We start from the raw sequence: 25,968 nt of genomic DNA, 5'->3' as shown, positions 1-25,968 counted from the left end.
CCTCCACGTGCCTGTATGACCTCCCTACAACGCCTGGGCATGCTCCTGATGAGGTGGTGGATGGTCTCCTGAGGGATCTCCTCCGAGACCTGGACTAAAGCATCCGCCAACTCCTGGACAGTCTGTGGTGCAACGTGGCGTTGGTGGATGGAGCGAGACATGATGTCCCAGATGTGCTCAATTGGTTTCAGGTCTGGGGAACGGGCGGGCCAGTCCATAGCATCAATGCCTTCCTCTTGCAGGAACTGCTGACACACTCCAGCCACATGAGGTCTAGCATTGTCTTGCATTAGGAGGAACCCAGGGCCAACCGCACCAGCATATGGTCTCACAAGGGGTCTGAGGATCTCATCTCGGTACCTACCACTCCTTTATTGGGGGTGTCTTGCTAATTGCCTATAATTTCCACCTGTTGTCTATTCCATTTGCACAACAGCATGTGAAATTTATTGTCAATCAGTGTTGCTTCCTAAGTGGACAGTTTGATTTCACAAAAGTGTGATTGACTTGGAGTTACATTGTGTTGTTTAAGTGTTCCCTTTATTTTTTTGAGCGGTGTATATATGCGTCTTAGTGTGACCGGTGTGAAATGGATAGCTAGTTAGCAGGGTGCGAGCTAATAGGGTTTCAATCGTTGACGTCACTGAAGTAGTTGTTTGTCTTGCTCTGTAAGGGCTGTGGTTTTTGTGGAGCGATGGGTAACAATGCTTCATGGGAGGCAGTTGTTGATGTGTGCAGAGGGTCCCTGGTTCGAGCCCAGGTAGGGGCGTGGAGAGGAACGGAAGCAACACTGCTATTTCAGCATTATTCTGCCTATTTGCAGAATAAACAAATGTAAACTAAAAAGACATTCAAAATAATTTTATTCACAATTTTTTTTGTTTAATTTACATACAGTTGAATTACGGTTTTGTTGTGTATAACCATAAAATGAACATAGGATAGGAATAAAGATTCCTACTGTGAGACATTACAGAAAATTGTCTTGAGCAAATGGATATTCGATTTGAAAAGTGAAAAGAAAAGTGTCCCAAACCACATCACAATTCTCTATTCTTCTAAGTGCTTGTGATAAGTGAGTAAAAACTCAAAGTAACATCTTTATGCAAATGAAGCATGTACCAATCCACTCCAGGTTGCAATCCCGAATGCTCACAACAACACAACATACTAGCCCCTTTGAATGTTTCTTAATCAAACTTATCTACAGACATATTCACTTGTCAGATGCACTCTACCAGGACAATTAGCAAAGGCTCATTGTACTCACAAAGTTGTACTGAGTCAAAGTATAAAATCAGTAGTTTATCTGTGTCCATGTTGATACCAGTGCAGCAGTGTACAATTTTCTCCTTTGAGTCCCTTTTTGCCAACACACACTGAAGAGAAGTTGTTGTTGTTGGTAGTGCATTTATAGACCCAGGTTGGGGATCGGTACAGCTTTACTGGGACAGGAAGTCTGAAGGGAAAGGCTGCAGTTTTTACCAACCAGTGGGGCAACTCCTATAGTCGGGCTGTGTTGCTGTAGAATGGGCCAGAATGTGGGGGTGAAATGTAGGCCAGCTGACAGCATCCCTAAAGCCTGATGATGTGGAAGGTGGTACCGCTCTCCACCCACAAAGGGAAAAACGGGAGGAGAATGTAATCTTGAGTGGTTCTGAGATACAATGGAGTCTCCAGGACAAGAATTGGTAGGAGCATCATTGACTTCCCATAGAGGAGCTATTTCACTTTGTGTTTTTGAATCCTTGGTACTCCTCTCTTTCCCTCCTGCCTTGGTTTGATATGGTTCCTCCAGGCTTTGCTCTCTGGGAAGAGGGGAGCATCTCTGTCCCTTACGGAACTTTGCTCTTCTGTTCTTAAACCACACCTGGAGGAGCATATTATTTTGTTATTTGTGAAGGGTTGACGTGTTTATAACAGTAATATTGATCACAAGTTTAAAAAGGTAATAGCACCACAGCTGTTATATATATCACAAGAATAAAGTTACTAAAAGCAGCAGTTCAAATAAATATTATGAATGAAAGCATGCACACAGGCTGGTCCTCTTTGAAGAGCGACCTTTACTGACCTGAATGCGAGCCTCAGGCAGATTGATGCAGACAGCCAGTCTCTCTCTCATACCTACATCAGGGTACTGGGTCTGCTGGAAGGCTTTCTCTAGAGCCTGTAACTGAGACACAGTGAAGGCTGTGCGGCTCAGACGCTGCTTCTGCTGATTCCCATAACGGGCCTCCAGTATCAACTCTGTGGGGACAGAAGACAAGCCACAACAAGATTAGAGGTGGTGAAACAGTCGGAGGGCATGTGAGATATCAGGCTACACTGAAAATACCAGCATGACAATTATCAATTTCAACAACTTTTTCAGGTGGGAAACAGGTCTTTTGACAATAGAATACCAGTTCAGCTGCAATGTTTTTGAATGGATTGAAATTATTTAATTTTAAATGTTTAGATTTTTTAAATACAACGTATATTTAACTAGGCAAGTCAGTCAAGAACACATTCTTATTTACAATGACGGCCTACACTGGCCAAACCCTCGACGACGCTGGGCCAATTGTGCGCAGCCCTATGGGACTCCCATAGGGCTGCGCACTGTATCACAACAGCCGGTTGTGATACAGCCTGGATTTGAACCAGGGTGTCTGTAGTGACGCCTCTAGCACTGAGCTGCAGTGCCTTAGACCGCTGCGCTAGTCGGGAGCCATAAAATTATAACTAGAACACTTTTGCCACCTGCATTTGTTTGATTGCATGCATCGATTACAGACACAGTCATAAATTACAGTAAATGACAGTCTACTCTAAATACCTGCAAGTCTTTCAGCAGCAGAGAACGTGTGAACCGAGGAGGGATTGGCTGATGGATAAACCGGGTACTGGTCTGCCATCAGGTGGTGTAGGTCGAAAAAGACTCCGTTGACGCTGTCGGATCCCCCGCAGAAATTTAAGGCATTCATAGCGGACCTAAGTCGATAGGGTAAAACTGTTTAAGTTATATGGGCCTTACACCATACTAACTAGGCATTCAATGGGAAAAAAGTATATAGCCTATAGCGTACTGTACAATTTATGTAGAACGCTTGCACTGTGCAATTTGGATTTAGGCTACAGTCTAAACTCACTTAAATAAAAACAGAACAAATGGTAAACATACGCAACTTTCTTGATCATTAAAAGTAATTGAAAGTTATTATTCTTTACGCATAAACCATTGCCACTTTACTTCAGTAGGCTACCAACATCCAGAAAACACATTTCAAAACAAAGATCAGACAAAAAAGTATAACATCTGCAGTATTTTTTCTTTTACCTGAGAAGCACACAAAACAGCAGAAATGAACCTATTCTCGTGAGCTTTTAGAAGTCCACCTATACAGTCCAATAGTTTGAAATGCAGGCCTTATCATTGTACGCCGCTACCCTTTGTCATGGCATGGATCTAATTATCTGAAGACCATTCTCACCCACGACTATTTAAAGAACCGTTTACTCCAGCTCCCCATCAACCATTAGCCAATAGAAAGAAAGGTATTACCCTGGATTAGGTGGGATAAGGGAAAAGAGGGGGTCCAAGGGCTCCAATTTTTTTAACTATTGAATTTGGGGAGATTTACGCAAAGGATCCCTCCTCAATAAACGAGCGTTTCATTCCCTCCTGTTAAAACAATTAAAACAATGTGGTGTGCTAATCTCAGTGGCAGGCCAGATTAAAATAACAGCCCGTTGATTGTTCCCTGTTCTCAGCCTCCTTTCTCCTAAACTCCCTGCTTTGTCAATCTCCACTTGGACGGGGTTTTCTTTGCAGTTTGTTTTGCTAACAGGGTACAAATTTTGCCCATAAACTGTCAGCCTGTGAAATACAATTTGGACATTGGCCATTGAGACCAATTTCCTAAGGTTCAACTGAGCCAGATTCAAGATCTCCTCAAAGAGAACTATTATCCCACCAAAATAAGGAAAATAATGATAAAACACAACATGCAAATGTTTTTTCCTAATTTCAAATAGCTTAGGTGGAGTGTGTTTTTCAGTAACACTTGAATTAAACTCAACTTTTTTTCACAAATGTAGTAAACATGACATTACACTTTGTGAAAGTAGACTGCTGCACTGCACACACAGAGAAACGTTCAGAACTTCAGTGTCCATGACTAAATCATGCTCTAAGCCAGTGGTGTGTACAATATATTGTCATGTAAAGTAGTACGTTGGAATTAAATGTGTATCGGAATAGAAATATGATATCCAAATGTTACTAATGGTGCAATGAAATCTGTATCTTGTGGAATGAAAATATGAAAACCCAATTACTAGTATGGATATCACAGTCCATCTAACAAAATGTATTTCTCCTCACCCCAAAGTCCTGGCACACCTGTGCATTGTGACACATTTCAAATTGTAACACTCTCCAATAAGATCATCTCCAATAACCCAGCTCTAGCTTTAGGCTGAAGGGTTTAGACATGTAAATTCCACTAAGGCCTTAGCTGAGGTGCGAAGGGTGGAAAGGCAAAGCATTCAGTGACAGATTATGCTTCCCACGAGTATCAGTTGTCCCAGAGTCAGGGTAAAACACACCAAGTACACCAGCCATACAGTCAGGAGAGGAGGGGCCATTACTACAACTGGAGCGAAAACCAGCGACCTCAATGTTTTGAACAGCCCTCTGTGTTCTCATCTTCCATTTGTTACTGAAACGTTCATTCTTCCCTGTTACTCTGAAACTCAAGGCAAAAGTCTGGCTGGCGATAAAGATGTTTTAATTTTTGCCCTCGATTCCGCTATTTCTGTAGGAATTTAATTGCCTAATACCATGATTTAAGGTCAAATCAAATCAAATGTTACTGGTCACAGACTTGATTAGCAGATGTTATTGTGGGGAATATATTTCTTAGACCTCTTGGGTGGTTCCATTTCTGTTCAAATGTCTGCTGCATTCTATCACTGACCCACACAGTCAGTCTCAGGGGTCACACAATCCCATGCTTTTTTCTTTGGCAATGTATACACTCACCACCATGTGTGTTTGTACAGTGAAGCTACATTTTTTTATTTGGCTCTATACTCCAGCATTTTGGATTTGAGATCAAATGTTTAATATTAGGTTACAGTATACCTTTTATTTTGAGAGTACATTTTAATATATTTGTTTTACGTTTAGAAATGAAAGCACTTCATGTATCTAGTTCCCCATTTGAATAATGACTTTATCAAGCTTGTGACTACAAACTCGTTCAACACTTGTTGGATACATTATATTTTTTGTAGTTGTTTTGCCCAATAGGAACTGAACATTTGGCATAAAAGGTAACATTTTTGTTCATACTTGTACAGTACTTGTTCATACATTTAGATTCCTAAAATATGTGGATATATGTTTTCTTTGCTTTTTTTCCACTGTTCTTGGCTGTCAAGCTATATCAGTGTCTGATAAAAATAAGTCATTTAGAAGAGGCTCTGTAGGCCAGCCCCGGAACCTCACTAAAAGCTCCAGGATTAGGTCCCAGAGGCCTTTGTCTCCTCAGCCCGCAGGATTAGGGGCGATTTACTGCTAAGGGGGAAAAAAGTAGTTATTTCATGGCACTTTCATGATGAAACCTGGCCAAAGCTGTGTTGGCTGGGGGGATTAAAGACACAAAGACTCTGGTTGTGTGCAACCCCCTCCCCATAGCCACCACCCCAACCCACTGCCCTCCTGGAAACCTTCTCCTCCAAAAGGCACACCCCCTCCCCATCCCCACAGAACTGGGTTCCACTCTAAATAAAAGGATGACCTTACTGATTTCTCCCACTGTTCCAAGTCATCCAAAGGGCTCCTCGCTGATTGCTTTGTTTGTTTTAAACCCCAGACACCACCCATTAAGTAGTAGGTGATAGAACTGGAAGAATTCACAGTCCAATGATATTCAAAATTCACAATTTGAAATTCACAATTTGAAACTGGATCTATCAGCAGGCATTATGATTCACATGCTATGTCTTTTCAACACAGTTGGGAATATCATTTCTGCAAATAACCTGGATTACTGTGAGAACAGAGACAAAAATAAGTTACTGGCTTGCAGTCCCTCCCGTAGTGTTTAAAAGATCTTAAGGGAGTTATCCTCTTCTAGGTGGATCCACTTACACAGGCACGGATTACTGGAACTAAAAGACAAAGGTTATCCTTAGTTAGTCACGTCACAATGGTTTCGCCATCAAGCAGCTAGGCGCATGCAGGTCTAACTGCAGTGAGCGTATTATCCGGCCTATATGTAAAATAAAAATACTGTTGGAAAGGTGAAAAATATAATCACAGACAAAACATGAAAACATTTTCCTGTTGCATGGTATGTTACACAGGGAGAAAGCAATAATGACAGCAAAAGTGTGTAATAGATCACAAGAAATGATTGTTTGGTAAAAGCTACAATTCTAATGTTATGAATGAAACAAGACAGAGCAAGTTCATACTCCCACTATCAAACACTTTGGAGTAGGAACAGTTTGAAGAACAAAAAGCTACCAGTTTATCCAATGTGTTCCGTCCTGTCCATCCACTGAATGTTGTTTTAATAATATTCAGATTGGTTAAAAAAAACTACAGGGGAGCCTGGAGAGGGCAGAGGGGGGCTGGTTTTGTATTCTAAAAGTGTTTTTGATAATGTCTCCTATTTAGCAGATGTTTCCGTTTGAGAGCAGCAGTCTGAGGAACACCCCCTAAAGCACCTCTCTCTTTAATTACTTATCAATAGTGGAAATTTGTATTGACACGTGGCTATCAAGACAGGAGCTTTGTAGTTGTCAATTAACAGTGGGAGAGCATCTCAAAGGAGAGGCCCCTTGGACACCAACTGGATCGATCGGCACGCTAACACAATAGAGGCCTTCAGGCCTGCCCAGTCAGGACTGGGGCATGGGGACCAGAAGAAAGCGGGTAAGGGGCTGAAGACTTCTTCATTGGGGGAAATCGATGGGGCCGGATGCCCTTTCACCCTTAGGAGACAGGGATAGCGAGCGGCAGGTCAGTAGCTCTTCTTAAGCCCAGGATCACGTGCCAGGATCACGCTGTGAGCCCTGACACTAGCTATGACACACAAATAACAAATAGGAGCTATAGGGGTATCTGTGTTGTTCCTTTACCATTGAATAACTGCTTTAGAATAAAAAATAGAATAAAACATGTTGAGTAATACTGAATACTAAGGACATAGAACCTGAACAGCATATCTTAATATCTCTGCGTACTGTTCTTAATTAGACATTTTATGGAACTGATGCCTACCAGTTGCTCTCATAACTATCAGCCATTAAAATTGTCCAACCAGCCTCAAACCAATCTATCAAGCTCATCTAATAGAGCTGAAGTGGAGCATTGGGATCTCTGAAACTCATTGATTTTGGTTAACTGGGCATTAGTAATTCCATTCTTATGAGGCCTAGAGGCATTAACTTCATATGATCTCCACCCAACCCCCAGGGAGATTTGCCACAGGCAGCTCCTCTGGCAGATCAATATGAGAAACTGAGTAAAGATCAGTCACTTAATTGGGCAGCATGAGTCTGAGTTAATGACAGAGAAAGGGACAGGCGGCTGCTAGGTCCGCCTGGGGGGTCAAGGGAAGCAGCGGAGGGCCGGGTAGAGGCTGGCGAGGACACACAGATGATCTTTCAAATGGACTCGCCTATTATGGGCCATAATCCAAAGTCAAAACAAAGGCCTTAGTCAAATTGCAAGCAGCCGCTATGATTCACACAGATTCGTTAAGGTAACTGCAGAAAATCATTTACATTTCAACTCATGAAAAAAATAACTTGCTAGCTTTCAGGTCAATATGAAATGTTTATTCAGGAAAGGTTGAGCACTTTTCAGTCCTAAGCAACAAACACTATGCTGTCCTGTCACAATATGTAATTGATACACAGTACAACTGGAATCATACAATAATAAGTTAAAAGGTATACTTTTAAGAAACCTAACCAAAGTAGAAAACATTCAAAAGAAACCAAAGGTCATAAAACAAATTCTCCCAATAAGTTTGATAGGGATGTGGTTAGTGGGTAACTTATGTTCAGTGTTTTGAGGGATAAACAAGACATCTCCCAGCATGGGGTCAGCGTGAGTGCTGCCGCCTGCACAGAGCCAGCACCAACCCTGGCCCCTACCAACCCCCAGCAGTCAAAGGTGAACAGAGGGAGCACACTGATCGATTTTGATAATGAAGACCTCTAGACGTTCTTAGAGATGCTTCTCCCCACATGTTCAAATCTCTGCTGCATTTAAACACTAGGTATCCCCCCTCCCTGTCAGGAGAACACTGTGTTGTCATTGATCTGTGCTAACTAGGTCTTTAATACCTGGGGTCAAGAGATCTCTGGTCTCAGTTGGGGAAATGCATGGTGACATGTGATGGGAGGAGCTCAAGAGGCAAAAATGTGGAGCCTATTGAAAAAATAAATAATGGGCCTCTCCATTTAGCATTTCTGTCCCGTTTTGTATCCCTAACACATCTGCGAAGAAAAGGAGACAATACCAACGCACCTTCCGTCAGAGTACACACACAGGGTAGAGAGATATGACAGCTGCAATAGCAAGAATGTACTGTACTATAAACACAGATGATATGCACTAACATAAATAAACCTTAACCTACATTTGGAAACCTATACATTACACACTGTATACAAAACTTTAAGGAAACCTTACTAATATTGAGTACCCCCCACCTCCCCTTTGCCCTCAGAACAGCCTCAATTCGTTGGGGCATGGACTCTATAAGGTTTCGAAAGCGTTTCACAGGGATGCTGGCCCATGTAGAGTACAATGCTTCCCACAGTTGTGTCAAGTTGGCTGGATGTCCTTCGGGTGGTGGACCATTCTTGATACACAAGGGAAACTGTTGAGCATGAAAAACCCAGCAGCGTTGCAGTTATTGACACAAACCGGTGTGCCTGGCACCCGGTTCAAAGGAACTTAAGTCTTTTGTCATGTCCATTCACCCTCTGAACAGCATACCCCATGTCTCAATTGTCTCAAGGCTTAAAAATACTTATTTAACCTGTCTCCTCCCCTTCACCTACACTGATTGAAGTGAATTTAACAGGTGACGTCAATAAGGGATCTTTCACCTGGTCAGTCTATGTCATGGTGTTCATAATGTTTTGTATACTCAGTGAAGAAGGCACTTCTTGTTAGTGATGTTATGTTTATCCTGCTGTGACATAGGCAGAAAAAAAGGTTTACTTTGAAATTATTAAGTAAACCAGATCTTTTTAATCTTTTTAATAGAAAAAGATAATACAAAAGGAAACAATTTACAGCATTATTTTTTTTTTTACCAGTATATGTTATACCATATAAAAAATTATAGGCGTTATTTAATATAAACGGTTTCATATCGGTTTACATTGAATAACTAAATTGCTGCATAATGTGGACATAGGCAAAGATTGAAACTAAGTTACTTTAATGCCGTGTACAGAACAGAGATGGTGAGATTTCATGGTCAAGCTAGTCAACACAATATCTCTAAATCAACCACTCCAGGACAATTTTAGACATTCATATTTCTGGTTTGGGTTCTGACCAAGTCCGTCATGATGAATCAAGTTTGAGAGCCACCAAAATACTAAGAGACTGACCACATTTAATGTAACGTGAGAACAGAGTGCAAGTTGGGCCAAGGATGCAGCTCGGCAGCAATAGCATTTTCACCCTAACAATGTGACAAGTCCAATGCCCTGACAAGTCTGTCATTTTCATTTGATAGAAAGGTTATATTTTATGGGAGACGTCGATGTAACCCCCATCCCCAGTCTTTCAGAAATAGATGGCGGGAGGAGAAGAATAGATACCAACAAAAACTGGTGACAATCATGATCATGGATCTTATAAATGAAATGCGTAAACAGTACATTAAAACACTGCTGATTTCTGCTCTTTCCCTGCTTGCTCCATCGAGGGCTCTGGCTCTGCTGTATTCCAACAAGGCCGGAGCAGCACCTGTTCACAATGGCCCACCTGTCCAGGCAACGTAGTGACTTGTCTCTCTGTGCAGATCTCTGCAGAGGAGCCTATTCTCACCCTCTGTCAAGGTCCTATCCCAGTCAGTGGAACTCATGTGCTGTGGCTGTTTTGGAATACCTGAAGCATTCCTGCTACTTCTTTCTTGTCAAGTGCTGGGCTGATGGCTTCTCAGACTGACAGTTCTTTCTCTGTCTGCAGCAGTCTGGTTAGAGGGGAGGTGGGCGGAGAAGAGAAAGCAGAGGTCACCTCTTCACCTTGGCGTCTTCTCGGATCTTCCACATCATAAGCTCCATGCAGGCGCAGGCGTCCTCACTGGAGTCATGACCTTCAACTGAAACCAGAGAGAGGGAAATGGCCTACTAAGGATTGTTGACATGTGACCAAAAATAGAAAAGCAACAATCAAAGATTTTACTGAGTGTACAGCTCATATAAAGGAAATCAGTCAATTGAAATACTGTAAATTCATTAGGCCCTAATCTATGGATTTCACATGACCGACTGGAAATACAGATATGCATCTGTTGGTCACAGAAAATGTACCAAAAAAAGGTAGGGGCGTGGATCAGAAAACCAGTCAGTATCTGGTGTGACCACCATTTGCCTCATGCAGTGCGACACATCTCCTTCACATAGAGTTGATCAGGCTGTTGATTGTGGCCTGTGGAATGTTGTCTCACTCCTCTTCAATGGCTGTGCGAAGTTACTGGATATTGGCGGGAACTGGAACACGCTGTTGTACACGTCGATCCAGAGCATCCCAAACGTGCTCAATGGGTGTCATGTCTGGTGAGTATGCAGGCCATGGAAGAACTGGGACATTTTAAGCTTACAGGAATTGTGTATAGATCCTTGCAACATGGGGCTGTGCATTATCATGCTGAAACATGAGGTGATGGAAGCGGATGAATGGCACCACAATGGGCCTCAGGATCTCGTCACGGTATCTCTGTGCATTGAAATTTACATTGATAAAATGCAATTGTGTTAGTTGTTCATAGCTTATGCCAGGCCATACCATAACCCCACCATGGGGCACTCTGTTCACAACGTTGACATCAGCAAACCGCTTGCTCACACGCTGTCTGCTCGGTATAGTTGAAACCGGGATTCATCCGTGAAGAGCACATATCTCCAGCGTCAGCGGCCATTGAAGGTGAGAAATTGTCCACTGAAGTCTGCTACAACCCTGGTGAGGACGACGAGCACACCGATGAGCTTCCCTGAGACTGTTTCTGACAGTTTGTGCAGAAATTCTTCAGTTGTGCAAACTGTCCGGGTCGCTGGTCTCAGACGATCCTGCAGGTGAAGAAGCCGGATGTGGATGTCCTGGGCTGGTGTGGTTACACGTGGTCTGCGGTTGTGAGGCCGGTTAGAATATACTTGCCAAAATCTCTAAAACGACGTTGGAGGCAGTTTATGGAAGAGAAATTAACATTCAATATCCTGGCAACAGCTCTGGTGGACATTCCTGCAGTCAGCATGCCAATCACACTCTCCCTCAACTTGAGACATCTGTGGCATTGTGCTGTGTGACAAAACTGCACATTTTAGAGTGGCCTTTATTGTCCCCAGCACAAGGTGTGTAATGATCATGCTGTTTAATCAGCTTCTTGATATGCCACACCTCTCAGGTGGATGGATTATCTTGGCCAAGAAGAAATGCCCACTAACAGGGATGTAAACAAATGTGTGCACAACATTTGAGAGAAATAAGATTTTTGTGCATACGGAACATTTCTGTGATCTATTATTTCAGCTCCTGAAACCAACACTTTACATATTATTTTACATTTTTTCCCCCCAGTATACAGTTGAAGTCGCAAGTTTCCATACACTTAGGTTGGAGTCATTAAAACTCGTTTTTCAACCGCTCCATGAGTTTCTTGTTAACAAACTATAGTTTTGGCAAGTCGGTTAGGACATCTACTTTGTGCATGACACATGTCATTTTTCCAACAATTGTTTACAGACAGATTATTTCACTTATAATTGACTGTATCACAATTCCAGTGGGTCAGAAGTTTACATACACCAAGTTGACTGTGCCTTTAAACAGATTGGACAATTCCAGAAAATTATGTTATGGCTTTAGAAGCTTCTGATAGGCTAATTGACATCATTTGAGTCAATTGGAGGCGTACCTGTGGATGTATTTCAAGGCCTACCTTCAAACTCAGTGCCTCTTTGCTTGACATTGTAACGGCAGTCGTAACCCTCCTCCTCGGACGAGGAGAGGCGAGACGGATCGGACCAATACGCAGAGTGGTTAGTTTCCATAGTGATTTAATAATTAACAAAAACAATATGCGATACAAAATAACTACCGTGACAGTCCTGTGTGGCGGAACACTGACACAAGAACAAACACCCACAAACACACGTGAAACCCCGGCTGCCTTAGTATGATTCTCAATCAGGGACAACGATTGACAGCTGCCTCTGATTGAGAATCATACCCGGCCGAACACAAACAACCCGACATAGAAAAATAACACATGGACAACCCACCCCAACTGACGCCCTGACCAACCAAATAAATACAAGAAAAAAGGAAAAACAGGTCAGGAACGTGACAGACATCATGGGAAAATCAAAAGAAATCAGCCAAGACCTCAGAAGAAAGAAAAAAATTGTAGACCTCCACAAGTCTGGTTCATCCTTGGGAGCAATTTCCAAACGCCTGAAGGTACCACGTTCATCTGTACAAACAATAGTACGCAAGTATAAACACCATGGGACCACTCAGCCGTCATACCTCTCAGGAAGGAGACGTGTTCTGTCCCAGAGATGAACGTACTTTGGTGCGAAAAGTGCAAATCAATCCCAGAACAGCAAAGGACCTTGTGAAGATGCTGGAGGAAACGGGTACAAAAGTATCTATATCCACAGTAAAACAAGTCATATATCGATATAACCTGAAAGGCCGCTCAGCAAGGAATAAGCCACTGCTCCAAAACCGCCATAAAAAAGCCAGACTATGGTTTGCAACTGCACATGGGGACAAAGAAATGTCCATTGGTCTGATGAAACAAAAATAGAACTGTTTGGCCATAACGACCATCGTTATGTTTGAAGGAAAAAGGGGGAGGCTTGCAAGCCGAAGAACAACATCCCAACCGTGAAGCACGGGGGTGGCAGCATCATGTTGTGGGGGTGCTTTGCTGCAGGATGGACTGGTGCACTTCACAAAATAGACTGCATCATGAGGAAAGAAAAGTATGTGGATATATTGAAGCAACATCTCAAGACATCAGTCAGGATGTTAAAGCTTGGTCGCAAATGGGTCTTCCAAATGGACAATGACCCCAAGCATACTTCCAAAGTTGTGGCAAAATGGCTTAAGGACAACAAAGTCAAGGTATTGGAGTGGCCATCACAAAGCCCTGACCTCAATCCCATAGAAAATGTATCGGCAGAACTGAAAAAGCGTGTGCGAGCAAGGGGGCTTACAAACCTGACTCAGTTACGCCAGCTCTGTCAGGAGGAATGGGCCAAAATTCACACAACTTATTGTGGGAAGCTTGTGGAAGGCTACCCGAAGCATTTGACCCAAGTTAAACAATTTAAAAGCAATGCTACCAAATACTAATTGAGCGTATGTAAACTTCTGACCCACTGGGAATGTGATGAAATAAAAGCTGAAATAAATAATTCTCTACTATTATTCTGACATTTCACATTCTTAAAATAAAGTGGTGATCCTAACTGACCTAAAACAGGGAATTTTTACTAGGATTAAATGTCAGGAATGGTGAAAAACTGAGTTGTAAGGTGTATGTGAACTTCCGACTGTATATCATAGGAACAATAATAAACATGGTAATGAGGTTTTAGCTGCTCACCGCTGTCCTGTATGATGCGTTTGAGGTGGTCTGCCATGAGGTTCCTCAGGGCCCGCTTGTAGGGCAAGCCCAGGCGATGGGGGAACACGATTGCTGTGTCCACTACAGTGCTGTGTATGACCTACGAAGACAGCAGAGAGAGGTACAGAGTGAGTGGGGCACATCACAACCACATAATGACCAGAGGGCAATCAGATTAGGGGAGTGTGTATGTTTACCTTGAGGGCAAAAAGGTCACTCTCCAGGCTGTGTCCTATGAGGATGGATTCAGCGTTGAACATGTTGAGCATCACCGCCTGCACGTCTCTCAGGGTGATGCTGGCATTCTCCAGGTCCTCCTCCGTTACACCCGAAAACCTGTGCAAAACATGATGAACATTGTTATTTTGTCCTTGTGTGCATGCGCGCATGATAGCTATAACTCCACACGCATGCTAGCTATATCTCCACACTAAAGACTGAACAAAGATCTTCTGTATCCATTACCGTGTGTTGTAGTCTACCACTTTGCTTTCAGGTTTAACAAATGTGTCATAGATGACTTTCAGCTCAGAGTTGACAACAGTCACCCTGGTCAGCTCCAGACCCTGCTTTGTGTAGCACTGTTACAGAGGAGTGAGAGAAAGAGGACACTTTATATAGGGTATTGAGATCCACTCTCAGCACTCAAACAGCTAATTGTGCCCGAAGGAAAGCAGCGCAGCAGCCAGCTCACCATCTCACAGTCCAGGGCATAGACTCCACAGTTGCCGTCCGGGGGCAGCTGTTTCTCAAAGGTCTGAACGTAGCCACCCAAAGACTCTTTGCGGCCGTCCTGAACGTGTTGCTATGAACAGAGAGGACGCAAGGTGGACTACCTTTTAAAAATAATGGTGGAATTGACTAATTCTTAAATATAAGCACAGAGATGGGATTCTGAGGAGGCATCAGGTCTAATGAAGTAGCACAGTCACAATGTGCCATGGACAACACCGCCCCCTTCTGTTCCCATAACAGTTCAGTATTCACATTATTACTGGGTTCTGATTGCATAAATGCAATGCAGAGGAACTGCGTGGTGTTACCTTAGACACGGAGCAACCAGGAGAGCCCACAGTTCCTGAGCAGCAGTTGTAGTTGGTTTCCCAGCCTCCCGACACTATTCATAGACAGACAGAAGCCCTTACTAGTTCCATCCAAAATGGGCAACTACATTCAAATCCTAACATCTTGCCCTTTACAGCATGCAAAAATTAAAACAACGTACAAGTTATTGGACAGAAAAACAGACCTTTATGTCTGCGCAGACGGCCCCAGTGGTGATTACACTCCTCCTTGCGAACACAGTTGCCGTTGGCATTGATCTTATACTCGGCCCCACATCGACAGCACACCTTGGCAAACGCTTGGAACGAGAAGAGATTAGTGGAAGAACATTTTTTTTATGTGTCTGGCCGAGAACGATTGGATCCACCCCCAGACTGAGGAGGATTTGTAGGTGCTTTGTAAAGACTTACGGTCAACGTTGTTCTTCTCTGGGACGTTGTGGACCACGGCTCGACCTGAGCGCTCAGGGTGTGGCCTAGGGTATCCATGCTCCTGCAGCCGTTCCTCCGTCATCAGATAGTCCCTCAGCTTCCGGTACAGAGTAGCGCCTACAGCAGACCAGATAACACATAGCTAGGATACAAACCCCCACTGCCTCTGCCGCCAGTAAAACCAGCTCCAACCAGACGAGGACTAGCTACTCACCACTGAGTTTCTCTGCCTGTTGCTTGCCTGTCCTGTTTATCGTGAAGCTGGTCTTGGCAGCGAGGCGTCCCCCCAGCACTTCTTCATGGGACTGGGACTTCCTGTTCCCCACCACTGCAGGGTTCACTGAAAGACAAGCAAGCTGATAAGACTCTGATATACAGTTAGTTTGGTGTTTTTCACCTAATGGTAAACATTTGAATTTTGGGGGGAAATGTTTCTCCTAGATCTGTGCCAAATGGCAATGACTAACATGAGCACTGCAAATACACCAAACACCATCCGTTTGTAATTGCTAAATGGATACTGTATGTATCAGTGACATACTGGCAACGAGTGAGTTGGGGGAGCTGCTCTTGCTGCGTAGCTTCTTCAGTGAGTTGACTGCCACGTTGAGGTAGATGTTCTTACTGCTGCTCCGGTCATACACCACCTTCTCCTCCTCCAGGGCCTAGAGAGACCGTCAGCTGTTACAACCATCAACCCATATATACAAGTAAAGAGAGTGGCACACTATGAATAAGCACCTAAAAATGTGTAAGGGTAAACCAACTGAACCCACATCAAGGATTTCACAAACATAACTCATCCACCCTTCTATGAAATGGGACACCACTAGCTGTGCTATAAGCACACATACTTTACTGTAGACATGGATCGATTTTATGATGAATCAGTTCAACCCTGTGTGGTCTCACATACCATTTGGAAGGCCATGTCTTCAGAGGGGCAGAACTTCATACACTCGTCTATAAATGTGTTGAGGTATCGTTGGCGGACGTTGGTGGGTACTTTGGCCCCAAACGCGGTGGGAATAACTGGCCGCTTCATTGCAGAGCTCTGAGAAAAGAAAAATCATGTCAATTACAATGGACGCTAAGATCCATTTATTGGGTTGTTGTGGCATGATATAAATGTCTGGCGTTACCTTCATTGTGGGAGTGTGTGCCACCCTCTTCTGTACAATAGTGGAAGTGGTCTTTGACAGGATGCCGGCTGATGTCTGGGCCTTCACAGAGAGACCTGCTGGGAGGGTACTGGTGGGCAACAACACTCTGCTGCCCGCCGACTTCGCCGCAGCAAGACCTTCAGTCAGATATAGAAAGGCTCCTCAACAACACACCTTAAATTACACTTCTCTGGTCTCATATTGTTTGTGCAATCGTAATTTATGTAAACTGTGTTAGATAACATGACCTACATGGTGTGGAAGATAAAACTTGAAACTTCTATTAGTCGTATGTACAGGATACACATGATATACACCGTCCAACGAAATGCTTACTTGCAGGTTCCTTCTCGACAATAAGAAATAAATAAGAACGGACAAGCTTTCCTACCAGATTTGGAAGAGGATGGTAAAGGGGTGGGGCGGTGGGCTACTCTCTTCCTCTCCCCAGGGAAAGGGCTGGGGCTAGGCCTGGGTGTGGAGGCAGTCTTCACAGCTGCAGCCAGCTGGGCAGCCTGCTGCTGTGCTATCTGCATACGCTGGTAACAGATCTCCTGGGCAGTCAGTCTCCTGTATGGTGGAGGCTTCGGGGTTGCCTCAGTCTGAAACACAGAATCCAGTTTGTAATCAATGAAAGGCTTTTTACTACTTGAGTTACCATAGATAGGTGGGTAAATACCAGAGAACAAACTCACACTTCCTTTGGCTGAGAAATGTGAAACTCTTTTCCTCTGACCGGGGAAAAGAGTGGTTTGATTGCTCTCTGTGGAATCCTCATCCTCTGAATCTTTAGCGGGCTGGGAAGGGAGAGAAACTTTGAGAAAATGTACAGTACATTTCATACAATATTCTACGAATACATACTGAACAAAAATATAAACGCCACATGTAAAGTGCTGGTCCCAAGTTTCATGAGCTGAAATAAAAGATCCCAGACATTTTCCATACGCACAAAAAGCTCATTCCTCTCACATTTTGTGCATAAATGTGTTAACATCCATGTTAGTGAGCATTTCTCTTTTGTCAAGATAATCCATCCACCTGACAGGTGTGGCATATCAAGAAGCTGATTAAACAGCATGGTCATTACTCAGGTGCACCTTGTGCTGGGGACAATAGTCATAAAAAATTGTCAGTTTTGTCACAAAACACAAAGCCACAGATATCTCCAATTTTGAGGAAATTCCACCAGAGCTGTTCCCAGAGAATTTGATGTTCATTTCTCTATCACAAGCCACTTCCAACATAATTTTAGAGAATTTGGCAGTACATCCAACCGGCCTCACAACCGCAGACCACCTGTAACCACGCCAGCCCTGGACCTCCACATCCAGCTTCTTCACCTGCGGGATCGTCTGAGACCAGCCACCCAGACAGCTGATGAAACCAAGGAGTATTTCTGTCTTTAATAAAGCCCTTTTGTGGGGAAAAACTTCTGATTGGCTGGGCCTGGCTACTCAGTGGGTGGGCCTATGCCCTAACAGGCCCACCCATGGCTGCACCCTTGCCCAGTCATGTGATGAATTAATTAATTAAATTAAATTGCCGGATTCCTTATATGAACTATAACGGAGTAAAATCGCTGAATTTTTTTTCTTTTTCAGTATGATATTGGAGAAAACATTACATTCAGTCCCATTCTTAAAATAATGACACCATTACTGACCTGAACTAACAGGATAAACAGCAGTGAATGCTAAACCAAGGAAATATTATACAAAACAAGCAACAATGAAGGGACATGGCAATCTATGGGTACCTTGGCTTGCCTTCCCTTGTCCTCAGTCTTCACATCCTTGGATTCATTGAAGATCCGTAAGCACTCCTCCATTGGGTCATTATCCAGGTCAAAGTCCATGTCCACCTGTAGACTGGAGTAGTCCACCCCACAATCATCCATGTCATCATAGCCTCCGTCATCTTCTGCACCAACATCTTCATCCTCTGAGGATGAGGGGGTGAGTTCTGAGACATTCCTCCTAGTCAAACTTCCCCTCTTGAAAAGAGCAGCTGACTTCCTCACAATTGTCTCCTCTTCCTCATCGTCTTCATCCTCCTCACTTTTCTCCTCTACACTCTCATCACCAAACAGATCTACGTGACTCAGAGATCTTTGTTTCACCTTTCCTGTTTTGCCATCAGAGGAGCTACTGCTGCTTTTCTTCACCTTGTCTTTATCGATTTTAGAACTCCCTTTGTTTACTTTCTTTGAATCTTTTTCTCTTTCATTGCTGTCATATTTACCATTCTTCTGTTCTTTAAACATAGAGTCCTTTTCCTTGTCTGAAGTCTGCAGTTTTTTACTATCCCCACCTCCCTTTTCTCTACTCTCATTCTCCCTCTTGCTTGACTCCCCTTTAACTTTGTCTGTCCTTGTCTTACTCTTTCCATCACTTCTCTTTTCTCCCTTTCCCTCCTTCTTGCCTTTGTCTATGGATGTATCCTTTATCTTGCATTTTTCTTCTTTCTTTCCCTGATTCTTGCGGTCTTTCTTTGCAGTTTCGTGGCTTGATTTCTTTGAATCACTTATTTTCTCCCCATCCCCTGCTCCTTTTTTACTACTACTATCACCACCAGCACCACTCTTTTTACTGGACTCCTTTTCAGACTTATGCACCTTCTTTACTTTGCTGCTCTTCATTTGGTTGGTTTTACCTGCCACTATTTCAGTCTCTGGCTTGTCTTTCTGTCTAGCTACTATTTCCTGGTTCTCCAAGTCCTCTGACTCCCAGTGTGCGGCGTCCTGCTGCTTTTTAGACTCCTGACTCCTCTGTTGTTTCAGCCCACCTACGGCTCCTTCTGTCCTCTCTCCTTTCCCTGGACCAGAGGCTTCCTCCACTGACCCACTGCTGCTTTTCCTCCTCTGCAGACGGCTGAGAGAAGTGGGTCGATACTCTGTCCCAGAGCGCTCTTCATCAGACTCAGAGAAATTGGCAGTGTACTTCAGTGGGTCTGGTATTACCTGCCGAGGCTTCTTAATGGTTGGCACATATTCCTCATCTGTTGACTGCTTTCCTGTCCCTGACAGGTGAGGTCTCTTTTTTCCTTCACCCATAGTAGCCCCTGTCCTCTGGTGTTTCTTATTTTTGCCAGCTATTTTTGCTGAATAGTTGCAGAGAGGGTCATATTCCATGTCTGTGGATGGTTTAGAATGATCCACTGTGTACTTATTCTTGGAGCAGGATGCAATAGTGGAGTATTTAGGACTAGTAGGCAAAGAGTGTAGATGAGGAGTTTGTGTTCGAGGAACAGGCTTTTTCACAGCTATTTTGGTAACTGAGGTGGGCACATATTCCATGGAGCTGGCATGGTTGTCTTTGCTGTCGGAATCCAAGGTGTACTTACTGGAGCGAGGGGTAGGGTTGTAATCAGCTGTTGTAGTCATCTGATAACTGCCTGGGTCATACGCCAAGTGTGATGTCACGGCCAGTGGTTTTGGCCATTTAGCAACCACTTTGGGGGAACTGTCGGTAGGGTCATATTCCTGATCCCCGATTCGTGAGAGTTTCTTCTTTTCCCGCTCCACCTCACTGCGTACCTCCTCGATGGCGCGATTGACCAACTCAAGCTCCAAGGCACCCATGTCCACTGTTGCAGCAGCAGGCTCCCCATTCTGTTGCTCCTCAGGTCTCACTACCTCTGGTTTGAATGGGTCATAGCCGCATTGCTCTGGAGAGAGCCATGAGATACAGATTAGAATGAGGAAATTGTCTATCATTTTCAACTGTAAGAATAATGTACAGTTTTACAGTACTGTAACAGTTCCGTTGAATACGTTCTAGTCGGTCTGCCTTGGAGTGAAATAAGGTTTCAAATGCTGTTGTCAACCAACCTGTCAACCAACCTTGGTTAACATCCGGACACCACTTACCCGCCCCCCGTCAGAGAGAGACACGTTCCCCTCAGAGAGAGACACAGCTGCATCCCTTAATGTTGAGGACGTGGTAGTTACTGACAAGAAGCACATGGCTGAGCTCTTTAATCACCACTTCATTAAGTCAGGATTCCTATTTGACTTAGCCATGCCTCGTTGCCCGTCCAACATTTCCTCATCTCCCACCCCTTCTAAATGTGACTATCTCCGATGCTTCTCCCTCTTTTTCCCTTGCCCCGCTACAAAGTTTCTCCCTGCAGGCAGAGGTGCTAAAGGAGCTCCTTAAACTTGACCCCAAAAAAACATCTGGGTCAGATGGTTTAGACCCTATCTTCTTTAAGGTCGCTGCCCCTGTCATCGCCAAGCCTGTCTGTCCTTTCTGGGGTGGTTCCCATTGCTTGGAAGGCAGCCACAGTTCATCCTTTATTTAAAAGGGGGAGGTCAAGCTGATCCTAACTGTTATAGGCCTATTTCTATTTTGCCCTGTTTATCAAAAGTGTTGGAAAAACTTGCTGATAATCAACTGACTGGCTTTCTTGATGTCTATAGTATTCTCTCGGGTATGCAATCTGGTTTCTGCTCTGGTTATGGACGTGTCACTGCAATCTTAAAGGTCCTCAATGATGTCCCCATTGCCCTTGATTCTAAGCAATGTTGTGCTGTTATTTTTATTGACTTGGCCAAAGCTTTTGTTCCGGTAGACCATTCTATTCTTGTGGGCCAGTTAAGGAGTATTGGTGTCTCTGAGGGGTCTTTGGGCTGGTTTGCTAACTACCCCTCTCAAAGAGTGCAGTGTATAAAGTCAGAAAATCTGCTGTCTCAGCCACTGCCTGTCACCAAGGGAGTACCCCAAGGCTCGATCCTAGGCCCTCTTCTCAATTTATATCAACAACATAGCTCAGGTATTAGGAAGCTCTCTCATCCATTTATATGCAGATGATACAGTCTTATACTCAACTGGCCCCTCCCCGGATTGTGTTAAATGCTCTACAACAAAGCTTTCTTAGTGTCCAACAAGCTTTCTCTACCCTTAACCTTGTTCTGAACAAGGTCATGTGGTTTGGTAAGAAGAATGCCTCTCCTCCCAAAGGTGTTATTACTACCTCTGAGGGTTTAGAGCTTCAGGTAGTCACCTCATACAAGTACTTGGGAGTGTGGCTAGACGGTACACTGTCCTCTCAGTACATACTAAAGCTGCAGGCGCTAAGGTTAAATCTAGACCTGGTTTCCTCTATCGTAATCACTCCTCTTTCACCCCAGCTGACAAACTAACCCTGATTCAGATGACCATCCTACCCATGCTAGATTACGGAGACCTAATTTATAGAACGGCATGTAAGGGTGCTCTTGAGCGGCTAGATGTTCTTTACCATTCGGCCATCAGATTTACCACCAATGCGCCTTATAGGACACATCACTGCACTCTATAGTCCTCTGTAAACTGGTCATCTCTGTATACCCGTCGCAAGACCCACTGTGGGATGCTTATTTATAAAACCCTCTTAGGCTTCACTCCCCCTATCTGAGATATCTACTGCAGCCCTCATCCTCCACATACAACACCCGTTCTGCCAGTCACATTCTGTTAAAGGTCCCCAAAGCACACACATCCCTGGGTCGCTCCTCTTTTCAGTTTGCTGCAGCTAGCGACTGGAACGAGCTACAACAAACACTCAAACTGGACAGCTTTATCTCAATCTCTTCATTCAAAGACTCAATCATGAACACTCTTCCTGACAGTTATGGCTGCTTTGTGTGATGTATTGTTGTCTCTAACTTCTTTCCCTTTGTGATGTTGTCTGTGCCCAATAATGTTTGTACCATGTTTTGTGCTGCTGCCATGTTGTGTTGCTACCATGCTGTGTTGTCATGTTGCTGCCTTGCTATGTTGTTGTCTTAGGTCTGTCTTTATGCAGTGTTGTCTCTCGTGATGTGTTTTGTTCTATATTTATATTATATATATATTTTTAATCCCAGGCCCCCGTCCCCGCAGGAGGCCTTTTGGTAGGCCGTAATTGTAAATAGGAATTTGTTCTTAACTGACCTGCCTAGTTAAACAAAGGTTCAATAAAAAATAAATAAATAAAACCCGTATATCACTTTGACTGTACTCTAGTTAGCTAGCTAACTAGTTAATGCAGCTAAGAAATTACAGAGTATAGCCGATTCAGAGGATTCATGTAATGTGCAAGTTGCAATTGTGTTGTCAGCCCTTCAGTAAGGGAATAATTTAGCTAGCTCAATGTTTTCACATATAACTAAGTTAAACACTATGCAGCCACTGTATAATAATGTACACTCGCTAGTTAGCTAACGTAAGCCATATAATATTAATACAATAGAATTGCAACTCACCCTTTTGTTTGGAGTAAAGCTCGTTTGATTTTCTTATGTCATTTGATCCATAAGACGCCCGTCTCTGTTGGCTGTGTCTGAAGTGACAGTACGGTCTCTTGCACCCATCTTTGACACTTATCACGTTGCAACTATCCGTGTAAAACGGGCAGTCAATCCCAAGGAAGAAACCGGTGGATCTCAGCATAGTCTTCCCAGACCTCTCTCATACCCGCCGAATCGAGACCGACACAATTTAATCTAGTAGTTGGTTGGTTTGTTGTTTAGTTTGAGTAAATGGAGATGAATCCACTTGGCTTCCTTCACATAACTACGTGAAATACAACAACAACAGAATCCCTACGACGCCATGTTGGATGGCCAAAGAAACTCTCGCAAAAAGCCCCACGTCGCACATAACCACGTCATTTAGAACTCTAAATATTTGCCTGTGCAAATTCAGCCCAGATCATCAGCGTGTAATATACCCGCGGTCTGCGCTTGTTTGTTTGTTTAATGTCGTACCTTTAAAACATGTGTTATCTAATATTGTTACAATGTAACTAAGGACTTACAAAAGTGACTATGAAAATGAACCCATTAGGTCACCCTGCTACCTCAAGCTTCTAAGAATATTGTATCATACACTAGATTGGCTTTTGAATTCTACTACGTGTAGTATGTCCAAGGTTAGACTAACTTGTTCAATTCTTTTACACATCATTGGTTCTATTGGGCTGCTCTATTGGGATGCAGCATTGCATAGCCTAACACTTGTTTGACTCCGATCAGATCTTAACAAATAAGAGCAATGAAACCTTTTTTTTTCACAATAAGTTTCCATCACATTTTTCCCCAGTCCTTATGGTCCTCAGAACAGCTAGCAGCTTGAAGAGAAACTGCACTCATCCTAATCAGACATAAAATGTAGAAGATAATTAAAGAGTGAGAATGAGTTTACCAGAATCATTGTACCGATTTGATTGATCGAAACAGACATTTTACAGCCTTTCTAAAAATGTTCAATCAACCCCAAATGGGCCATCGTCTGTCAAAGGCCTGATTACATATCGCATCAAAATACCTGTGTGTTTAGTCTGATTCAAGCAGGTTTTTATAGCCAAAATTGTACAGGAGAATTTTGCACAACGGTTAGGCCTAATAGGGCTACAATGTAGGATATAGTCTGTAAAATCAATATAGCCTAACCATATCAAATCAAGCTTTATTTATAGCACATTACAAACATTAACACAACACGCCTCACAGGCAAAAAAAATCACACTACGGAAATGCAAAGCTAAAATCGTGTGTTTTAAGATCTTTTCAAAATATGTCCAGTGTCGACACCCATCGGGTTCTCTGGCAGGCTATTTCAGAAGTTGGGGGCATAAAGGCTGCCTCTCCATTGCCTCTTGGTCCTAGGCTTTGGGATAGTTAAACGGCCAGTGCCTGAGGGACCTACTGGGTACATACATTTAAAGCATGTCTGACATGTATTGGGGTTCACAATCATGGATTGATTTTTAAAAAACAGTTGAAAACCCTTACAAGTAATTCTAGAACTCACAGGCAACCAGTGCAGAGTTATTAAAACCGGTTTAATGATTGTTCTCCATCTGGTCTTGGTCAGTACCCATGCTGCAGCATTCTGTATGTTTTGCAGTTGACCAATGGCTTGCTTGGGTAGACCAGACAGGGGAGTATTACAGCAGTCAAGTCTGCTTGTAATAAAAGCATCGATCAGTTTCTGTATGAGCCTGAGCTAGAAACAAATAAATCAAATCAAAGAAATTATATATATATATATATATTTGGTATAGGCATAGCCCTCCCATATGTTTGTCAGGATTAGGATAGAACAGGGGTTTTCAAAGTCATTACACGGAGGGCCGAATGTCTGCCGGTTCTTGTTTTTTCCTATTCAATAAGACGTAGACAACAAGGTGAGAGGAGTTCCGTACTAATTAGTGACCTTAATTGATCTGCTTCAAATGGCTTTTGTGTCAACTGTGTCACAAATTAGAACGCATTACGCTGTTGCGCAGCAACTCACTGCCTTCCTGAAGACAAACAATGTATACGAAATGCTTCAGTCTGGTTTTAGACCCCATCATAGCACTGAGACTGCACTTGTGAAGGTGGTAAATTACCTTTTAATGGCGTCAGACCGAGGCTCTGCATCTGTCCTCGTGCTACTAGACCTTAGTGCTGCCTTTGATACCATCGATCACCACATTCTTTTGGAGAGATTGGAAACCCAAATTGGTCTACACGGACAAGTTCTGGCCTGGTTTAGATCTTATCTGTCGGAAAGATATCAGTTTGTCTCTGTGAATGGTTTGTCCTCTGACAAATCAACTGTACATTTCGGTGTTCCTCAAGGTTCCGTTTTAGGACCACTATTGTTTTCACTATATATTTTACCTCTTGGGGATGTCATTCGAAAACATAATGTTAACTTTAACTGCTATGCGGATGACACACGGGCTGTACATTTCAATGAAACATGGTGAAGCCCCAAAATTGCCCTCGCTAGAAGCCTGTGTTTCAGACATAAGGAAGTGGATGGATGAAAAGTTTCAACTTTTAAACTCGGACAAAACAGAGATGCTTGTTCTAGGTCCCAAGAAACAAAGAGATCTTCTGTTAAATCTGTCAATTAATCTTGATGGTTGTAAAGTCGTCTCAAATAAAACTGTGAAGGACCTCGGCGTTACTCTGGACCCCGATCTCTCTTTTGACGAACATATCAAGACTATTTCAAGGACAGCTTATTTCCATCTACGTAACATTGTAAAAATCAGAAATTTTCATTCCAAATATGATGCAGAAAAATTAATCCATGCTTTTGTTACTTCTAGGTTAGACTACTGCAATGCTCTACTTTCCGGCTACCCGGATAAAGCACTAAATAAACATCAGTTAGTGCTAAATACGGCTGCTAGAATCCTGACTAGAACCAAAAAAATTGATCATATTACTCCAGTGCTAGCTTCCCTACACTGGCTTCCTGTTAAGGCAAGGGCTGATTTCAAGGTTTTACTGTTAACCTACAAAGCGTTACATGGGCTTGCTCCTACCTATCTTTCCGAGTTGGTCCTGCCGTACATACCTACATGTAAGCTACGGTCACAAGACGCAGGCCTCCTAATTGTCCCTAGAATTTCTAAGCAAACAGCTGGAGGCAGGGCTTTCTCCTATAGATCTCCATT

At 43.3% G+C, this 25,968-nt stretch overlaps 2 protein-coding genes across 2 annotated transcripts; both read right to left on the bottom strand.

Moving 5' to 3' along the window:
• Positions 1-846: 846 nt before the first annotated feature.
• On the bottom strand, positions 847-3,532 carry LOC129854763 (diencephalon/mesencephalon homeobox protein 1-like). The gene is made up of 4 exons (XM_055921915.1): positions 3,323-3,532; positions 2,822-2,976; positions 2,075-2,250; positions 847-1,870 (listed from the first exon to the last, which is right to left on the bottom strand). The coding sequence occupies exons 2-4, from the start codon at positions 2,967-2,969 to the stop codon at positions 1,412-1,414; spliced, it is 783 nt and encodes a 260-aa protein (XP_055777890.1). The 5' UTR covers positions 2,970-2,976; positions 3,323-3,532; the 3' UTR covers positions 847-1,411.
• Positions 3,533-7,817: 4,285 nt separating this feature from the next.
• Positions 7,818-23,162, bottom strand: LOC129855225 (RNA exonuclease 1 homolog). The gene is made up of 16 exons (XM_055922642.1): positions 22,775-23,162; positions 18,305-20,214; positions 17,241-17,342; positions 16,937-17,147; positions 16,525-16,682; positions 16,299-16,436; positions 15,924-16,047; positions 15,597-15,722; positions 15,362-15,499; positions 15,136-15,249; positions 14,930-15,003; positions 14,581-14,691; positions 14,352-14,467; positions 14,084-14,222; positions 13,866-13,986; positions 7,818-10,352 (listed from the first exon to the last, which is right to left on the bottom strand). The coding sequence occupies exons 1-16, from the start codon at positions 22,959-22,961 to the stop codon at positions 10,264-10,266; spliced, it is 3,858 nt and encodes a 1,285-aa protein (XP_055778617.1). The 5' UTR covers positions 22,962-23,162; the 3' UTR covers positions 7,818-10,263.
• Positions 23,163-25,968: the final 2,806 nt, after the last annotated feature.

This window comes from Salvelinus fontinalis, chromosome 5 (assembly GCF_029448725.1).
Source record: "Salvelinus fontinalis isolate EN_2023a chromosome 5, ASM2944872v1, whole genome shotgun sequence".
Classification (NCBI taxonomy): Eukaryota; Metazoa; Chordata; class Actinopteri; order Salmoniformes; family Salmonidae; genus Salvelinus; species Salvelinus fontinalis.
This window is presented reverse-complemented; position numbering and strand designations above follow the sequence as displayed.